Consider the following 19986-nt stretch of genomic DNA (forward strand, 5'->3'; position numbering starts at 1 on the left):
TATGTATATATCATCTGAATTTAGAGCTATATTCCTTTGTGCAATGTAATTTCTTAGTTATTTACTCTTGAACTACTTTTTGTGTATCGTTAATAATACTCAAATTTGTTTATTTATACATATTTATCATGTTAGTATCCCATCAACTTTCGGGAATAAATTTTATGGATGGAACATTTCATTTAGTTTATCCTTATAATGTTCTCACATTTCGGAATTGTTTGTTCTCTGAAAATTATAGAAGTGATTTTTCTTTTCGGGTTGAGTCAATGATTATCATATTTCCTCTAAACATTTTAATTTATTACAAGCTACTCCCTAGTTTCATATGAAATAACAAAAAAGGTATGCTGGTGTTGTACATGTGCTTTTGTCAAATTTTATCTGGTTTGCAAGGTCTGAAGTTTACTTTTTCAAAATCAAATCAAATGGTTTTTGTTCGACATCTTTTCAAACTGTTATATAAAAGATACGTGTAAAACAATATTGTTAATCGACATGGCTGGTACTTTGTTGTATTTGAGAAAATACGAAAACAATGTCTTATACATTTAAAAGACGTTTGAAAGAAATAGCTTAAAAACGGTTATTTTTCTTGGTTCACCAAAATAATATTTCCAGACGTGCTTCTCGTTCAACCTTAATAGACCCGCAACAGTTTTGGATAAAACGGTATTCATACTATTCCGTTATAACAACAAACTGGTAAAGACAATGGATTGACCTTTTAAACTGGATAATGAGAAAACATCATCTTTTCGACTAAATTATATATATGAAATATATATGGAGTGGTGGTATGTTTCTATCCAACGTTTACTTTAGCGAACAGTGTTTTGTAGACAAATTTATTTGTATTTATTTTTGAAATATATATTTCAAATAAGGTGATTAAAATCCTGTCTCGGATTGTTAGTTCTTGTTATAAAAATATCACCAGAGGACCGGGCCAGGATGGAACTTTACGACGTCAGGATAGAATAAAGGAAGAAGTAAAAGAATATAATTATGATCTCCATTTTCAAGTTTAAAAATGGAATATTTGACAAAATTTGGTTAGCAATTTATGAATGGGGATAAATAGAAGGGTGCTCGGTCTCAAATGTGAATTAAGACCGGGCACCTTTGTATTTATCCCTAAGTAAATCTCAGCTTCAGATCTGTTAATATTATTACATAATCACAAGGGAATACATTCATGCCCAAATACTCTTATAAATTACATGTAATCTGTGAACGGTGGCATTGCTACAGTGGAATTCCTTTCTAAATTTTATTTTGGAGTGATAAATTTCAAAACATGCACTCACACACAAAGTAGATTTTTTTTTACAGCAAGTTGTTTGAAGAAAAATAAATGTGGCTCAGAAAAGCTTCAGTGAGAAACACTAATAAAAATATTACAAAACACACGTGAATAATGCAATACTAACGCAAATAAACCTAAACCAAATGATACAATAATCGAAACATAAAGTATGAAAACAAACACGAGAAGACATCAAAATTTACACTGAGTTATTGTAATAATTTTAAAATTTTAATTTTATTTTTACTTTGGCGAGTTTTTCACTTCGTTTGAAAACTTGTACTGGTATTTCATGTCTCCCGATAGCACCCCACTTCTTCCTGTCACCTTTGCACCCCTTTTAGTACGCCACTGTAGGTCCTATTGTATTTTCGCCGTATGTTGATATGAACTTTATATAATTTGGGAGATACAACTTGGATAATAAAAGATATATCAAATGTTCAGTGGATTGTTATAATCTATGTCGTCATGATTTAATTGTTCTTTTTTTTGACGACCATAAAACTTCACACAAATTCTGCAGCTTAATATTTAAAAGAAAAAGTAACTGTTGTATGACTATCCTGTCATCAGATTTTAAAAATGATTTTCTTTTACCTTCAAGGAGAGTATTGTCACCTAGAAGTCCATAGGAATAACGATTGGCTACTTGCCAGGTATGTCACTAAATCAACTTATGTACAAGTTTCTTTTGGACCTTCCTGAACAGGTCTGTGCCCAAAGTTGATCAGCATGTTTATTTTAATTTGATTAAGTTAAAATATTTTCTTCTTTTACAAATTCTAAATTTCACACCTAAGTCTCTTTTAATGATCTGAGTGAATAAACATATTGCCTTAAAAAGGGGTTGTTATATACCCTAACAAAAAGTTATCACCTTTCGGTGACAATAGGTAGTATACAAACCTGTAATTTTACAGATGATTTACATTAACAGTAACTGTCAGTTCACTTAGTAATTTACATGTACAACACAACGTACTCAACTAGAACGTTTCGTAAAAAACTCTTGTTAAAGTTTGAAGGTAAAATATTTGAAAATAAAGTAAACAGACAAAGTTATATTATTATCATTTTTGACATAAAATTATACAAAAAACAACACACTCCTACGCTAAGTTCATTGAATGGAGAATTGATTAATCAGTAAATTTATGATGTTAAATTCAAAATTAAAAAACATTTTCCTTTAACAAAACCTGGTGGTGTTAAAACTATTAATACTAAGCTTTGAGCCCCTGTAATGTAATTGACAAAGACAGCCGTGTATATGGATAGCGTTGTTTCTATAGTTGCATGCATTTTAACAGGACATTCACAACATTGGATACTTTAGTAACGTCCGAATATATATGTATAACTCGATTTGTAACTGTAACGTTCGTTTATAATAACAATATATATTATGTCTGAAACCTTCACTATACTCTCTGGTAAATGTGACTTGTAAAACACTCCACAGTTTGAAATATCTGTATCTATAAAGTCTTGAATATTTGTGTTTGGAAGTCCCAAATCACGTATCATAGAACTCATGCAATTGTTTATATTAGAACTAACGTGGTTAATTTTGGCTTTTAGATAAATAATAAATAAATTATTTTATACGATGCTTTTGTCATCATATTTTGAATGGACGACACACACGTTCGTCTCTGAGACATGTGTTGAAGACTCTTCCTGTTAACCTGAAGATGATCCAAGAAGGTTAAAACTTTGTTCTATACTTTATTTTAATTAAACTTTTATACCCACACCAGAGTTCTTGTGAATATGTATTACATTTACTTAAAATGAACTCCAGTATACTATCCAATGGTTGATGTAGCTAATGCTCAAAGATGTTCAATAAGTTAGTTACATAATATGTGTCAAAGCTGTCTTAGTGCAGATCTCTTTTTGTTATATCAAATATGAACACTGTTCATTTACAGTAGATTATAACATTGGTAAACATGAAACACGACTGTCTATTCCTCTATTATTAGACCCATTATATGGAACTATGGATTGGCTGTCTCACTTGTTAATGTCTTGTGTATTCATAGAATTTCAGTTTACTATATGAACGTGAATGCCATCATAACAGTGAAAATGCCAAGTCATAAGCAAGATATGGGTTTATTTATGAATGACTACTCCCAAGTTTCTTGCGTCTATATTAACATCTTAAAACATCTTCATTCCTGCATTTACGTAGACGTGTTGAGCAGTGATACAGATATTTTTCTATGTTTGTTGTCAGAGGTAGATAAGTGAAAATAAAGTAAGTTCTACCAAAGTGCTATTGCTGCCACATTACAGGGGATAATTCTAGTTATGAATGGTCCTCTTTCTGAAACTGAATAAATAATTGGTATTTGTTCTTTCCATTAAATAATACTTCTGTAAGTTAGCTCAACATAACCAGTGGCTGATACTTTAAAAAAACAATTTGTCATTGTTTGATTGGTAGAACAATGGATGATATAGTTTGAGGCTCTTAAATAAACCATTGCAGATCTAAGAGCTATTTTCAGTCGCTAATATCTGCTGAGATTAAATGGAGTAGAACTTGGCAAAGATGTGAGCTTTATTTACATTGTCATCTTAAATCTGGTGGTTTGACAGAACATTTAACACGTACTATTCAGCAAATACTTTAAAGTTAGTTATTCTTAATCGTACAACTGAGATTAATATCTTACGCGATCATGAAAATGATGGTGCATCAGGCAAGAGCGAAGAATGGATCCAGTTTTGTACCAAACATTTTCATATTTGACCAACTTATATGACTCATAAAGGGTCCAACCATAATAAAGACATTTATAGTGTGTATATAAATAAGTGGACAGGTTGAGGTGTATCTGCTTTGGCACATGTAAGTTTGCATATTAAAAACTGGAAAAGGCAGTACCCAGTATAATAGGTGGAGAAACTACATTTGTTTTTGTTCTTTATATTGTCCAAAGACAGATTAATTTGTCAAACTACGAATTACAAATTTTACAAAGTTGTAAAAGAGGCATGGTGTTTTAAGGACACTTATTTTCTTATAAAGCCAAATTGTCGTTAACAATTTTCTCTTGTACTATTTGGACCAGGAACCACAGAGAGACTGATGTCATCCAGTAATCAGTTCTATTATCTTTACGTGAGGTAAGAAGGAAAATACTGTTTGTCTTAAGGCCCGGCATGGCCAAGCGTGTTAAGGCGTGCGACTCGTAATATGAGGGTCGCAGATTCGCATCCCGGTCGCGCCAAACATGCTCGCCCTTTCATCCGTGGGAGCGTTATAATGTGACGGTCAATCCCACTATTCGTTGGTAAAAGAGTATCCCAAGAGTTGGCGGTGGGTGGTGATGACTACCTGCCTTCCCTCTAGTCTTCCACTGCTAAATTAGGGACGGCTAGCACAGATAGCCGTCGAGTAGTTTTGTGCGAAATTCCAAAACAAACAAACAAACTGTTTGTCTTATATGACTGTTTTTGAGATATTCATAAGAAAAGCCATTTAAGAACATCTGTGTGGACGTTACATGGATGATATCTTTGGTATATGGTGACAAAAGGATGCAGTATGTCAACTATGATGTATTTCTAAATAATACGAAACCAAATATCACAAACTTTACACAAGAAATAGAATCATAATTTTTTCTTTCCTTGTGGATATTAAAGTTATATGAGAAAACAAAAATACGATTGCGAACATATAAAGGAGAAACATTGCTTTATTCAGATCACAGGTCTAATCACCATCTGTCACAATAAAATTCCATAAACGATACTCGTGTAAACTGTCCAATAGAATTCTGTACTAACAAAGCTAACTTGTACAATACATTGAGGTTAACCAACTTAAAAACACTGCTTTAACTCGGGGTTTCGGTCCTGATATCACACAGAGTTTTATCAAACTTAAAATTCACAAACAATTCTACACTCATTCCAGCCTTTCTTTTAATAGCAACTAAAACTATAATGACTTTGTATAGATTTGTGTTGTTATTGAAATCATTTATTTAATAACTTAAAACTTGAATTAAGGAGTTTTCCTTAACACAAGTTCTTTTCGATTTTTTTTATTGGCGCAGTATTATCATTAATAGATAAAAATGGAAAATAACATCCTATAACTTAATAATCTTGACAGTTAGGAAAAGTTAATATAAATTATTCGGTTGTAGAGCAGGAATACTTCGCTGTAGTTCGTTTTTATTAGAAGATAGAGAACAGTAACTTCATGTCTATGTTATAACCGAGGTGCTAATGGTTTACTAGAAAGCCTCAATATACATTCGTTGATGTGACATTTCAACACTGTGGGAATGATAAAAAAAACTTGGGATAACAGTTCCCCCTGTTATTACTAGGATATAGAAGTGTTGAAAAAAATTCAGATTATTACATGGTATACATGTTATGTTATTGGTACAAGATATACTAGTTTCTAGAAAAGTAACTTATGGAGTAGGTTACGACTATAAAGAAGAATTATTACAATGAATGCAGTTAGCATTCGAATGAGCTTAGAACCGTTTAACAAAAGGTGTTGAATGTGGAGAAAAAATTTAGCAAATTAGGATAAACTTGTGAAATCAGGTTAGGAGACAAGGTACTGTTAAACACTCCCTATTGGGAAGAAGGGAAACACTAATAAGTTGGCAAGGTTACGGAAAGGACCATTTAGAGACATAAGGCAAAGAAGTCCAGTTAATTTTGTGATGCAAGAGATTGTAAAAGAAAACAAGTTTGTGCATATTAGTAGGTTGCAGAAAGTGTAAAAACAACAAACTTTATCAATATGAAGGTTTAACTGATGGAACTAGGAAAGATGATCGAAATTGGAATGTCGAAATTATTACGTATTATAATTTATTTTCGATTAATCTCTGATTTATTATGTTTGGTATGTCAATGTATTACTATTTCAAATAGATGGAAATTTGAATTTATGTTTAAAAGTTAATTAAATGTGAACATATATCAATTTTTATTGTATTTGCCAACAAGATCATACATACAACTTTCTTTTTTTGACAGAAATATATGTTAATACATAAACATCAAAACAATACAATTTATAATAACGGGTTATTGTAAACAGTTGCTGCAAATAATGGTTTATATACAATAGTTTTACAAACTTATGGACAATACCGAATTTTATATATGGTCCAAAACTGAATATTTTATCGACGATCCAGGTTCACAACAAGCAAATTATTTTTGAGTTGATAATGTCACACCTCGCTTAAGCTAACTAGCTTGATTGGCTTCACAGTAGTTGGCTTCGCTAACTTTTACCGATTATGATATTTAATGTCCTGGTAGAAATTCTAACATCCTTCGTAACTCGCTGAAGTTCAACAATTTGTAATCTTCCAAATCTATAAACGTTGCGGGTCAAATTCTGTAGTTTTATTAACAAGCGTTAATCACAATTATATCTTCTTAGGCCTATACCACACTCACTGCAGATGACCAATAATGATAATATTCTACTCTTTTGGTGAGCTGCTTTTGTACAAATCACCCGAGAGACTAGAATACTTACCAAACTCCGCTTTGAAATAATACTATCAATCGCTAGTATTAGGTATACACATAAAACATTGTTGATTGTTACGATCTAGAATCTTTTATAAATTTGGAGAACATGCGGGACTTGAGCAATACACAGCCAACAATGTATGTCATAGGGAATATAATAACATACTGAGGACGTCTCAGTTAAAGACACTAGAAGTGAAGTTATCGCCTCAGTAAGAAGATGATATATCAAATACCCTGAGTGATACATGCAGATTCTCGAGTAGTTCTATAAAAACCCACGAATGGCGTGAAAGTAGTTACTACTGCCTCTAATAACATAACAAACAGTGTACTAGAAGCAATGGATAATATGAAACTCCATTTGCGAAGCTGTAATTTCGTTAAGTAGGATTGTTTTCAATTTCGTGCAAAGCTACATGAAGACTATCTTTGTTAGCTTTCCCTAATTTAGCAGTGTAAGACAAGAGGAAAGGAAACTCTTGGGATATTATTTTACCAACAAATACCAGAATTGACTGTTACATTATAACTTCCCATGGCTGAAAGGATGAGCATTTTTGGTGTAAGGGGGACTCGAATCCGTGACCCTCAGATTTCAAGTCGAGTGCCCTAACCACGTGGCCATTATGGACCAGGTTAAGTAGGATAAGTCACATATGTATATACCTATATAGGTTATTCGTTTACCAAGTGTTATTAATTATGTTTATTAGAAGTACATATATCTGCAGCTTCATCATGCAAGCTACTTTGTCATCACATGGAAGGACTTTATCACGTAATGAAACGAAAACCAGCTAAGGATTCAGGTACCATGTATGCCGCCTCAAACGTTCAGTCATTTTCACTGCTATATCACCAAACATCGGATCATGTGTGAGGTCGTAGTAAATTTTAAAAGCTTTAACTGAAACGCAACTTTTAAGGTAACATAAGGCATGTCAGCATGAAACAAATACTACTGTAGCAGTTATAAGCCATTTGTTATCATATGATGATGTCATATGTCATCAAAATTACAATCAGATAAATGGCATTTGCCAGTAATCTGACTTCATGACAAGCTCCAGGCTGGTGAAATTTAAAACTGAGGACATCTCCTCTCTAAAATGTATTTACATTGGGTGTATAGTTACAAAATCTTTGGCTTTTCAATGCTTGTTCAAAATTTTGAAAGCTAGTCTGAATCAAGTGCGAAAGAAACTTGATTATATTTTCCATCTTATTTACATTGTGGAACATTTCAGCCAAATTTGTTCCAAAACATGAAACATTTTCTTTCTTGGGCCTTTAGTCTCTTGCTCTGTCAAAGCCTCCATCACATATGAAGTGTGTATTTTAAAAACGTGATCATGGCATATGAACCACAATATAGTTGTTTTTTCCAAAATTCTCATCAGATTGGCAATTACTGTATTGTGCTGACCTGTGTTGGATAAAGTGGTGTCGCATCAAACTGCCATGTCCTGATCTATGATATTATAACATTCAAAAAGATTTTATTGGATAACTGCCTATTCATCACCTTTTGAAGAAGGTACTTGAATTATTCCTGAGAGGAAATCAAATGGTTTTCATAATATAGTAGTGGCACTAACTGCACGACCTGAATTTGACTTAACATGTCTTCATTGATACTTGCACTTTCAGATTCTATAATTCCCCATTTCTTACTTTGATCTCTTGACCAGAAAGACTGACATTGTTAATGTCAACTTCACTGAATTTCAAGATAGTACCTGTGAGTTCAAATGTAGACTGCACCCCAATTTTATCGTTAGTTGTAATCGAGACGACATTTTACATGAGATGATAGATTGCGGTCTAGAAAATTATTTTATTATCATCACTGGTGTTTTCCTTGTTTTTTAAGAGAATGATATTATTCACAGCAACTGTAATTTTCACCAGTATTTTCATTTTCATCATGTAGGACAGTAGCATCATCATCTTTTGTCTGATGTTCATTTAAACTAATCTTCTGCTCTTATTCATTTTCAAAAATTAAACTTGCTTCTTTCTCCTGTTTCCACTGTTTAATTCATTTCTCCAATATTTTTATTATCTTTTTTACTGTGTTTGATCTTCTTAAATTTTGTCACTTTTCAAAATCACTACCTTTTCCCTCTCTACGGCATTGTAAAAACAGAATGTTTTTATCCTTATCCTCACTAGATCTGATCATTTTTTATTAATTAAAATATGTCTTTGGTCCTAATGTCAAATGATCTGTCTGCTTTGTTCAAGAATGTGAGAGTTTTCTGAGAAAATGTGTCGTTTATCCAGTACAGTGTCTTACTTCTTCTAAAATCCTTAAACACTTCAAAAGAGTTTTCAATTTCATTTTCATTGCTTTTCACGATGACCATCTTTGCCTTGAAATTTCAGAAAATTTGAATTGTGTTCTTGTGGACAGGAACTTTTTTGTTTAATTCGCCTGTACTTCGAATTTTAAACGTGACAAATTCTTTCTAATGACAAATCCAAGAGACGGCAGTCTTGTTTGTGGTAACTGGGCTATAAGGTGATCTAGGAAGGACATTTCTTTTCTCTGTTAATATCTAGGTTTGGATGACTATCTTTCTATTTTTAGTGGCATATTTATTTTAAAATAAAATTATAATATCAATTAGCTTGTTTATAATAAAAATCAATAATATTATCAATAAACTCAATAATAGCATTTTATGAATCCTTCATTCACTTTTAGTCAACATATAGAGGTAAATTATTCCTCTTTAGCATAATTATGTGAATATAAATTGGAATTAACACCACTTCCAAATTTGGGACACCTTAAGTTATATATATTTGTAAAGGAATGAAATTTCATGCTATTCAAAGATAACTGATAATATTTAAGACATACCATTTCATCTGCCTATTTGTTGATATATTACAGTAAGTATTGAAAAAAAAGATGACAATAATAATTTATTTCGTCAAATAGAGTTCAGAACACACGTGTAAATTACGTACTAACTACTTTCACTTTCACAGTATTAGGTTTGAAAAATAAAAAAACAGACTTAAAAAAAGCAGGAAAATAACAATAAAACCAAATCGCAAATCCAATGAAAGGCAACTAATCCCAAGTCAAAATCACAAAAGGAATTCGGGTTTTATTCACCTGAGGACAAAGAACAAAATGAGAAACATATAATATTCCAAAAAACAGTTTAATGAGCAATTCCCTACCATACCCAAAAGAGGTTAATGAAAAACTTCATAGGTGAACATTGGAAAAAAAATTAAAATACTGAAGAAAGTTAAACCTATAATCAAAATTTGACATTAGAAGAAAGAGAAGACGTCAAACATTTTAGGAACAACGAAAATTTTGTCATTCAAGGAGCTGATAAAGTAAACTCAATCATTATACTAACAACCAAACATTATGATTCCTTAATGGTAAGTATATTGAATGATATGTCTAAGTTTATTCAGTCAAATATTGATCTTAGTTCATTAGTTCAACATACAACAAATAAACCAATAAACTACTCAAAATGCAATTAAAAGAAAACTTTGAACTTTGTATATATATATATATATATATATTATTTTGTATACAAACCAAGCTAAAACACGAAAAGCTACGGTTTATCAAACGTACATAAAACCGAAAAAACTCACTCACAATTTTGTACCATTATAACATTCTATCTTCAACTTTTACAGCAACTTTAATTGCATTTCACAAACGTATTTTTCCAAAATTAGACCCCATTAAAAACAGCTCATCCTCTACAACACATTGATTATCCTGTACTTTCACCGTTCTTTTCTTACATCGCATAAAACAGCACGGACAAATCACTTCCAAATGGAAACCTGTAATTGTTTTAAATATATAGGTGAAATTTTCCGTGATTTTACTCGTCAAGATGAAAAAACATAATTTCTCTAACACACAAATAATCCACAGAATAACAAACATTTCACAGAGGAACACGAAAATAGCGATACGATTAATTTTTCAAACATTCACTCACACGCTCTCCCCAAAATGTTTCACGCATAAAACTCATAGCAAAAACACATGCAGCGGAAATTGCATAAACTAATTTTCTAATTATATAATCCAGCGGAAGAAAGGCACCCTATAAAGGTATTCTAAATTTAGAATACACAACATGCACAAAAGAAAACACTTATAAAGAAGTTACATACTTAACTGAATGTTTTACTACAGTTGACCGATTTCCCACTAAAGTAGTTATAAAAACAGTTAATACATTAAAAAAAAACACAGATAAGAACAGACAAACAAAGTTAATTTTCCGAAATAAAGAAAAAACTAATTACTTGCACCTAGAAATATAAGTGTACATCTATCAGAAATTTTGAAAAGAGTAGCAAGGGATTCGTTTTCACCACTGGAATAGAAATTGAACGCATGTTAAGAAAAGTGTATAACGAATCCATCTCACTATAAAGCATTACAGAAAGACCTTCCTAAGTCCATGATAATATGAGTAAAAATAAACACAGTTTTTCAGAATAGAATATCACCGTAGTAAAACATGAGCATCACATTAACAGACGAAAAATAAGAGAAACTTTATTAATAACATCAATTAAAATAATTCCTCCATTAAAAACCCATAAATATATTCCTCAAAATCTTTCATTGTTTTTTTCTTACCCATTCCTAACTTTATGCGAGCATTTTGCACAAAATATTGCATAGTTTTGTATATTTATTCACCTTTCGATTGTTTCTGTTTAACCACACCCAAAAAATGTTTAAAGTCCACGCCGATAACTATTGCTTATTATGAAAACTGTAATGTGTACTGAAAGTTGTTTTGTCAGTAAGTGGTTTAATTTGAATTTCGTACAAAGCTACACGAGGACCATCAGTGCTAGCCGTCCCTAATTTAGCAGTGTGAGACAAGAGGGAAGAAGCTTTCATCACCACCCACTGCTAACTCTTGGGCTACTCTTTTACCAACGAATCGTGGGATTGACCGTCAAAGTATAACACCTCCACAGCTGAAAGGGAAAGCATGTTTGGAGTGACGGGGATTCGAACGCGCGACCCTCGGATTACGATTTGATCGCCTTAACCACCTGGCCATGCCAGGCTTGAGGATGAAGAGTAAACTAACAGGTCTTTCAGTGTTTTACATGAATTTTGTTGTGTTGATTTTAGTTGGGTTTGTTCAATGGCTATACGAATATTGGCTGAGATTGTGATGTTTATGAAAGGAATGTTCATTGTGAGTGTTTTCGTGCATCAAGTCATGTTGTCATAAATATAACAATGGAAGAGTCGTGCAGTGTTTTTGAAAGTATGTATCTCTAATGCTTGTGACCATCTCAGTCGATCAGAGTTCATTTGGGCATCCATTTTACCAATACACACAGCCGTACTGCTAGAACTCTGCTAGACAACATCTAGAAAGCTTACTCTCTAATCTCTTAATATTCTTTTCACTATTGTCTAGTTCTTACAATAACTGAGCCCTGGTCCAATTGGGAAGTAATTGGTTCCAGACTAAAGACATGTGGTTCCTACACTAAATAGCTAACTCAGAGTTCCTATTATACGAGCAACATCATCTGATATTTTATTGTCAGAATACACTAATATATTATCTTTCAACAATGAACGTTTTTGCAACTACAAGTTTAGAACTAGTCATGTTTAAATTATACAATGACACAGAGCAGCTGTTCTTTTCCACCTCAGGCGGAACACTCATAATCTCCACATTCATGCGTTTTAACTGCACATTGTAAAAATACCAGTAATAAGAAAATACTGAACAAAACCGTGTACGTTTCAAATATTTCAATCAGAGTGGTTGAAAACATAACATAATAAAGAAGTTAAATATTGAGTGTCTCAGCTTTATCTTTGATACACTATCTGAGTACTCTCTGTGAATATCATTCACTGTTAATAATTTCACATATTCGAACATATTTCAGTTTGATTCGATCGCCATATTTTGCACTTCCTTAATAAAAAACAAAAAGTAGAACCGAGTTTTCTATCATATGCAATGCGAATTTCTTTATTTTCTTTACTCGTTCATGAAAATTTAGTAACAGCGAAACGTCTGTCAAAATTGAAACATTATCTCACTAGCATTAATGCAAATAACGCGTGCATCGTATTTTTAAATAAGAAATTCCAGTTTTATGTTCATAGTTACTCTCATATTACATGCAGCTGTTCTGTAACAGTTTTGTTCTTTGTTTAGTAATTGATTTATTTACGTTATTTAGCACCCATGAATTACTTCATACATGTGTGTAAGACCACAATCACATATGTATTTCGATATATATCACTATGTGTATTTATCAATATACGAAACATTTAATACATATTTTTAACAGAGTATCATTGCTTTGATGCAATTAACTTAAGTAACCTTCTCTGGCTATCCTCCAATAATGTATGTGTAGATAGCTGTGGTATCGCTATGTACTTCAGTACATGAGTTGCAAAACACATTTTGTTTTTATGTCCATTCATCACAAAATAAATAATCACTGAAAGAGTTAAACAAGGCATAAAATTTTCAAGAAAAATTATCATAAGCCGGGACTAATATTCCCTGTATTTCTACAGTATATATCCATATAAACCAAGAAAAAATATAAATCAACAGTAGATGTGGATAATCCATAGATACTTAAAATTTATGTGGGAGAACCTAGCAATGATCAGACACAGAACTCACACCTTTGGCAAAATCAATAGATTTATTCTTATAATGCCAAATAACATTTTACTTCAAAAAGTCACTCACTGACATGGTGAAAAATAATCACTACTTCCTTTCAGTCATTTATTTTTAATTATATAACAATCTTAGTCTTAGTTGCACAATGTATGATCAACTATCATTCAATATATTTTAGATGTTTCACGATAATATTTTGATCAATAGCTTGGAAAGGAAAGGTCACAAAGCTCTTTATCTCACTTTTCCTTTCCATATTGTTTCATTACTTTCAACCCTTTCACGAGACAACATCTTTATCTTTTTTTGGCTCATCATTATTCGTCTGTAAATCTTTGTCAAGCCAGTGCACGTGAGAATTGTCTGTAATGTATATAGATGAATTTATTGTCATGTTTTATGTATTTTTGCATACCTAATATCCACTGTAACTATTCCAACCTTTCCTAGATGTTTATTTGAACATCACATTTAAAATAACAGTAGATGCTTTAACCACTCCACATATTTCTTTATCATTGGAAAAAAGTATGTATGAAAGGTGGTAAAATTTCTCACATGGGTATGCTTGGCACACATCCTCTTATATTCTATTCAATATCTGGGTGTGACATAAAAGCATAACTTATCATTCGAGTTAATTCAATGAGATGCACGTAAACTGGATCTAATTCTTTCAATTACTCTTATTGGATCTCCAAAGAGTCAATTATTACATTCATCGATTAGTGTAGCCTCCAACTGTATGGTTTGATGTTGTTAATTCTGCAGTATTTTCAACTACAAGACTGTTTTCGGGGTCAGAAAGTTCAACAAAGGGGCAATATTTCACAAGAACAAATTTTCAGCACTTCTATGCTGTATACAGAGGCAATATAATATGAATAAATCACAGCACTTCTATGTTGTATACACAGGCAATATAATATGAATAAATCACAGCACTTCTATGTTGTATACCCAGGCAATATAATATGAATAAATCACAGCACTTCTATGTTGTATACCCAGGCAATATAATATGAATAAATCACAGCACTTCTGTGTTGTATACACAGGCAATATAATATGAATAAATCACAGCACTTCTATGTTATATACCCAGGCAATATAATATGAATAAATCATAGCACTTCTATGTTGTATACCCAGGCAATATAATATGAATAAATCATAGCATCACAAAATTGTTACTCACCATGCTATCACACATTCTAGATTTTTAAAATTCATTATCTAATTCAGCATAACTCAATACACCTAGATAGTGAACCTTTAACTATATGATTAATGTTAACAGTGTACTACATCTTTTATGACACCGAGAAACATACTTGAAGTAAGATTGTATCCTAGCATGGCTGTTATGGGTTTTGATACTTTTACCAAAATAAAGCAGAGAACAACATTTAGACCTTCGTAAACTCCTTTTAAGTTCGTCTCTTGATTCATTGCACATCTTATCCTTAACACAGAATAGTTCTGCAATCTTGGATAAGATGGTCACTACGTTTGGGTAACATGGTGCAAAACTAAGAAACCCCAGTGTTCTCTCTTAATATCCTGGTCTATTGAGATATTACATCAACATACATGATTACGATGTTATAATTTCCTAAGTATTAGGCAGATATATATATTCCTCTTGTGAGTTTCAAAACATGCTTAAACTCTAGTAGTTTACAACAACGAAAATTTATGTTACAATTCTGTAGATTTACAGCTGTACCACCGAAGAACAATATTAACGTTTAACAATGTTTTTCACAAGACCAATTGAGATAGGTTAAGGTATATATTCTTCAAAAATGTATAATTTAAGCGTACCTAATCTACAACAGAACAGCATAAAAATTCGCTCGATAAATTTCTAACGCTTCGAAATCTCTCTATATATTCCTATCTACTTTTGCTAATACGATTGTTATCACCTACCTATTATTTTCATGAAAATATTTCAAGATTTTATCAAATTAACATACGTTTCATATTTTGTTCATGTTGGGGAAACTCACTTGGCGTTTTTAAATTTATAACATTCTGGGGTGCGTCCGTGTTTCTCACAGCTAAGCAACATGGGCCCATCTATTATGTCGACCGAGGGGAATTGAACTTCTGATTCTGGCGTTGTAAGTCCAAAGACTTGTCACTATCCCAACAGGGGAAAATATTTTAGTAAAATAATAGTTGAACTACAATATTCACTGCTGTGTTTTTTTTAATATAATCTTTTACATTTCATATCATGTTTATGATATAGTTTACAGTTTATTTTATTCATATATTTTCTTCTAATATTTAATCACACAAAAGATCAAATAATTAAATGAAATAGAAAAAAATTTATGAACAAACTTGTGTTAAATATAGTGTGCATTAATTAGTGCTACAAGTAGTATATGATTGTTCTCTACAGCTGACAGAAACGACAAGAGACTCTACCGAACAATTATGGACATTAATAAGAAAAGTTTAAGAAAATACATCTCTGAAACATTGAGCAACAGAAATGATATTAAATTAACAGAAACTGGCTTCTTCAACTCTCTGCTAACCGATGATGATGAAAGTTTTCACCTGTACAAAGATAAAAAAAATATCAAATGTGATTTACTTGGTTGTTTATCTTTGTATAAAGGGCTACTATTTAGTATGTTATCTTGTCTGTTCTTCTCTACCGTATATGCTATTGTTAAATACTTGAAAAATCTAGATGTTGACAAAGTAATTTGGGTTAATTCAATGCCTCTCACAGTTTACAGTATTCCACTTTTCACATATGAAAATATAAAACCATTTGGTCCACCTTCTGCTAGAAAAACTTTACTCTGTCAAAGCATTGCTCACGTATTGGTTCTGTATACGCGCTACAGTGCACTTCACTTCTTACCCGTAGCTGAAGCGAGTGTCATCTTCTTTAGTTATCCAGTCATAGTATCTGTGTTTGCTAGAATATTTTTAAAAGAACCATATGGCTTATTGAAAATTATATCAGCAACTGATAATTTAAGAAATGTTGCTTCATCAGATCAATTCATCGAAACTGTATTTGCAGCTATTGAAATAATTTGTACGCACAGAATGAAAGACATTCCTGTCATTGTAATTTTGTTAAATAATGGGTGGGTTGGTATTTGTATGAGTTTAATTGTTACATTTTCGAAAGGAGAACTTCCATTCATACCGTGCGGAGAACCATCTTTATTAATTGTTTTCTGTTCTCTGATAGAGATAGTTGGATTAGTTTTCCGCTATAAAGGGCTACAAATTGAACAAGCAGGATTATTCTCTGTTGTTCGAGCAGCCTCTCAGATTACTTTCCTTTTCTGCTGACAACTGTTTTTCTTTAAAGAAATTCCAGACATTTGGAGTATCTCTAGTGTAATTATTCTTATTTCTTGTATTTTATGTAGCGGTCTAAGCAAATAATTCAGGGCACTTTCGTTGGATGCACCAATAAAGAGAAAGTTCTGGTATTTACTGTTAAGAATATGTTGTTGTTTTTCCCTTAATGGAGTGATATATGTTACAGGAAAGATAGAATTGGTTTTAAATATTGCTATGACAAGTTACAGGAAATAATAACATTTTTCTAAAAACATATTGAAGTGAACTTAAATTATAATAATTTAGCCTTCTAGTAATATATATACATATGTATAATTTATCAGAATAGTTTACACCAGACATGGGAAATTTCTAACAAGAACCAAGAACTATTGGTATGACCACAATTTCCTTTATTTGTATAACAAACTATATGTATATGTTGTAAAACATTGTCTCATTTTTAAGTTATTATTGTTATTGTATCATGGAACGTTTCTTGTTTCAGTATTTAAATGTTCTTTATATTACATAGCTGGTGCTGTAAGAATTTTTAATTTCTTTTTAAGTCATGTTAGTTACTTTGTGGGTCTTTTGGGTTAATATTGGAGGTACTGATCATATGGCTCCAAGTTCGAGCCATAGTATATTACCGAATGCACTTCTCTTTATCATTTCTGGGGTTCTTATCTGTTACAGTCGATTTTTCTATTCGATTTAGAGAATGTAGATAAATGGTGTTTTTTTCTTATTGTTTGTCCATTGTTATAAAATAGGAATGGTTTGCCAAAATATAGTAAACTTTAGATCACTTTTTCAAGATTATAATTCCTGAAATCTGAAGTTCATGAAAAATATGATCATTATTTCTTATTCTTGTATGAGGAAACCTGTGTTTAATGTGATCATTACCAATCATTTAATGGTATATGTGTAATCTTAGTTTGATGCTGTTGTTAACTAACAATAAATATTAATGGCAGGATTAATACAAGCTTCTAATTTCCAAAACAATAGTCCCAACTGTCATATTATTTAATCTAAAGTGTACTACACTGTTAAAACGCTATATTAAACTTTTCTCATCTTTTTATCAACTTAATTATCATAAAAGTTTAATATAAAGAAAAACAAAACTTACCTTTATTCAAAATATAAAATGATGTATTCACAGTCTTCTTAAAATCGTCTATAGTTACACTGGGTCTCTTACAATATATGTATACATCTGATACAAGTGTGTTCTCCAATAATGTGAGCATGCGTTGTAGGTTCCACGTAAGAAAAACAAAACAAATGGTTTCTTTATGCTGTGATACGAGTCTACATATTTACTTATTTCATTAAACTTTCTTTAAACATAAATACTTTATTTTTGACCCACACTGTATACATTTGAAAAAAAAATGGTTTTCAAAAGAAGTCAATATTTTAATACAAAATTTTTTACTATCCATTTTACTTACATTGTATCAAGTGACAGTCGATGGTTGCTCTGGTACTTAGAGTCTTTTTTTAATTCCTGTGTCTGATCATTTTATATGGACCGTTAGTTAAGGCGTTCGACTCACATCAAATATGGTCAAGTTTTCAGCCGTGAAGGTGGTCACTCTCATTATTTGTTAAAAAAAAGTTCTCCAGAAATGGTGGTCATCATCCAGCTGCTTTCTCACGAGTCTTTTACTATTAAATTAGAGAAACTAGCGCAAATAACTCCAGTATAACATTTCATGAAATACAAATAAATATTCGAAAGATTTCCAAGCATGGGATGCAAGATAGATTTTGACAGAATGAAAACTTCCTTATCAATCAAATCCTTTAAATTAAGTAAATATTATTTAGGAACTGAATTTTAATGAACCAATAAAAGAGTTTAATAAGTTTTAACACTAAAATAAGTTATACATATAGAAAATCTTACCTTTCAAAATTGATTTTGCGTTTTTGGTAATATTTTGACTTACTTTCTTGAAATAGTCTCAAAATCACCTACAAATTCTTTAAAAAAAATTATTATTTCTTCTTTTATAAAAGTTTACACACTTTGTTATTTGAACATGGTGGTATTAAAACTTGGTATATGTCTGAACTTTAACCGATCTTATTTGATCAGAACTCTGATCAGAAACAGCTAATTCTGTCGCTATTGTAAAACGAACAAAATATAATTTATTGTGTTATAGAATAAAACGTAACAACATTAAGTAAACACTTGAAAATTACTCTTTAATATTTCTGCGTATTACAATGAAATATTGAACGGATTAAAATCATAAGATGTTTATTATGTTCTGAGTCTTCGTTAAACAATATACATGATGGTGCATAACAGACTGAATGTAGATGATTTGTTACAGAAAGTAAGTTCTTTTTTTTTAATTAACATTTTATGAAAAGTATGGCCACCACAACCTTGTGTAAATCGTATTTAAGGGTTCCGTTTCCTGAACCACTTCTTGTGTATCGTTAATAATATTCAAATTTCTTGATTTATACATATATAGCTTGTTAGTATCCCATCTAAATTAGAATAAATTAAAATAAATTTTGTGGATGAAACATTTCATTTGGTATATGCTTATAATCTTCTTACATTTCGTGATTATTTATTATCTGAAAATTATAGAGGTAATTTTTCTTATCCTGGTATAGTCAATGATTATCATATTTTCTCTAAACATTCTGATTTATTACAAGCTACTCCTTAGTTTTCGAGGAAATAACAAAAAAGGTATGCTGGTGATATACATATGCTTTTGTGAAATTTTATCTCGTTTTCAAGGTCTGATGTTTACTTTCTCAAAATCAAATCAAATGGTTTTCTTCGACACATTTTCTAACTGGTACATAAAAGATATGTGTAAAACCATATTGTTATCAACCTGGATGAAAAAACTGATGGATATCTTAAAAATTGTTGAAACACCTTTAGTTATTTAGTCATGATTGGATAGTACTATACGAGTAAGACCCATAAAAAGGTCAGTAGAAGAAACGCACACAACGTTTTTTTTCATAAACCTAAAATGTTATATATTACTTTTTTTTCTGAACCACAGTTCATTTAATTTCAGCTACAGAGTATCATATGAATATAAT

General features: G+C 31.3%; 1 protein-coding gene across 1 annotated transcript; it reads left to right on the forward strand.

Moving 5' to 3' along the window:
* The first annotated feature begins 16008 nt into the window (after window positions 1–16008).
* Window positions 16009–16890, forward strand: LOC143225363 (solute carrier family 35 member G1-like). Its single transcript, XM_076454665.1, has one exon. The coding sequence runs from the start codon at window positions 16009–16011 to the stop codon at window positions 16888–16890; it is 882 nt and encodes a 293-aa protein (XP_076310780.1).
* The last annotated feature ends 3096 nt before the right edge of the window (window positions 16891–19986 follow it).

The sequence above is a fragment of the Tachypleus tridentatus genome, chromosome 1 (genome assembly GCF_004210375.1).
Source record: "Tachypleus tridentatus isolate NWPU-2018 chromosome 1, ASM421037v1, whole genome shotgun sequence".
Lineage (NCBI taxonomy): Eukaryota > Metazoa > Arthropoda > Merostomata > Xiphosura > Limulidae > Tachypleus > Tachypleus tridentatus.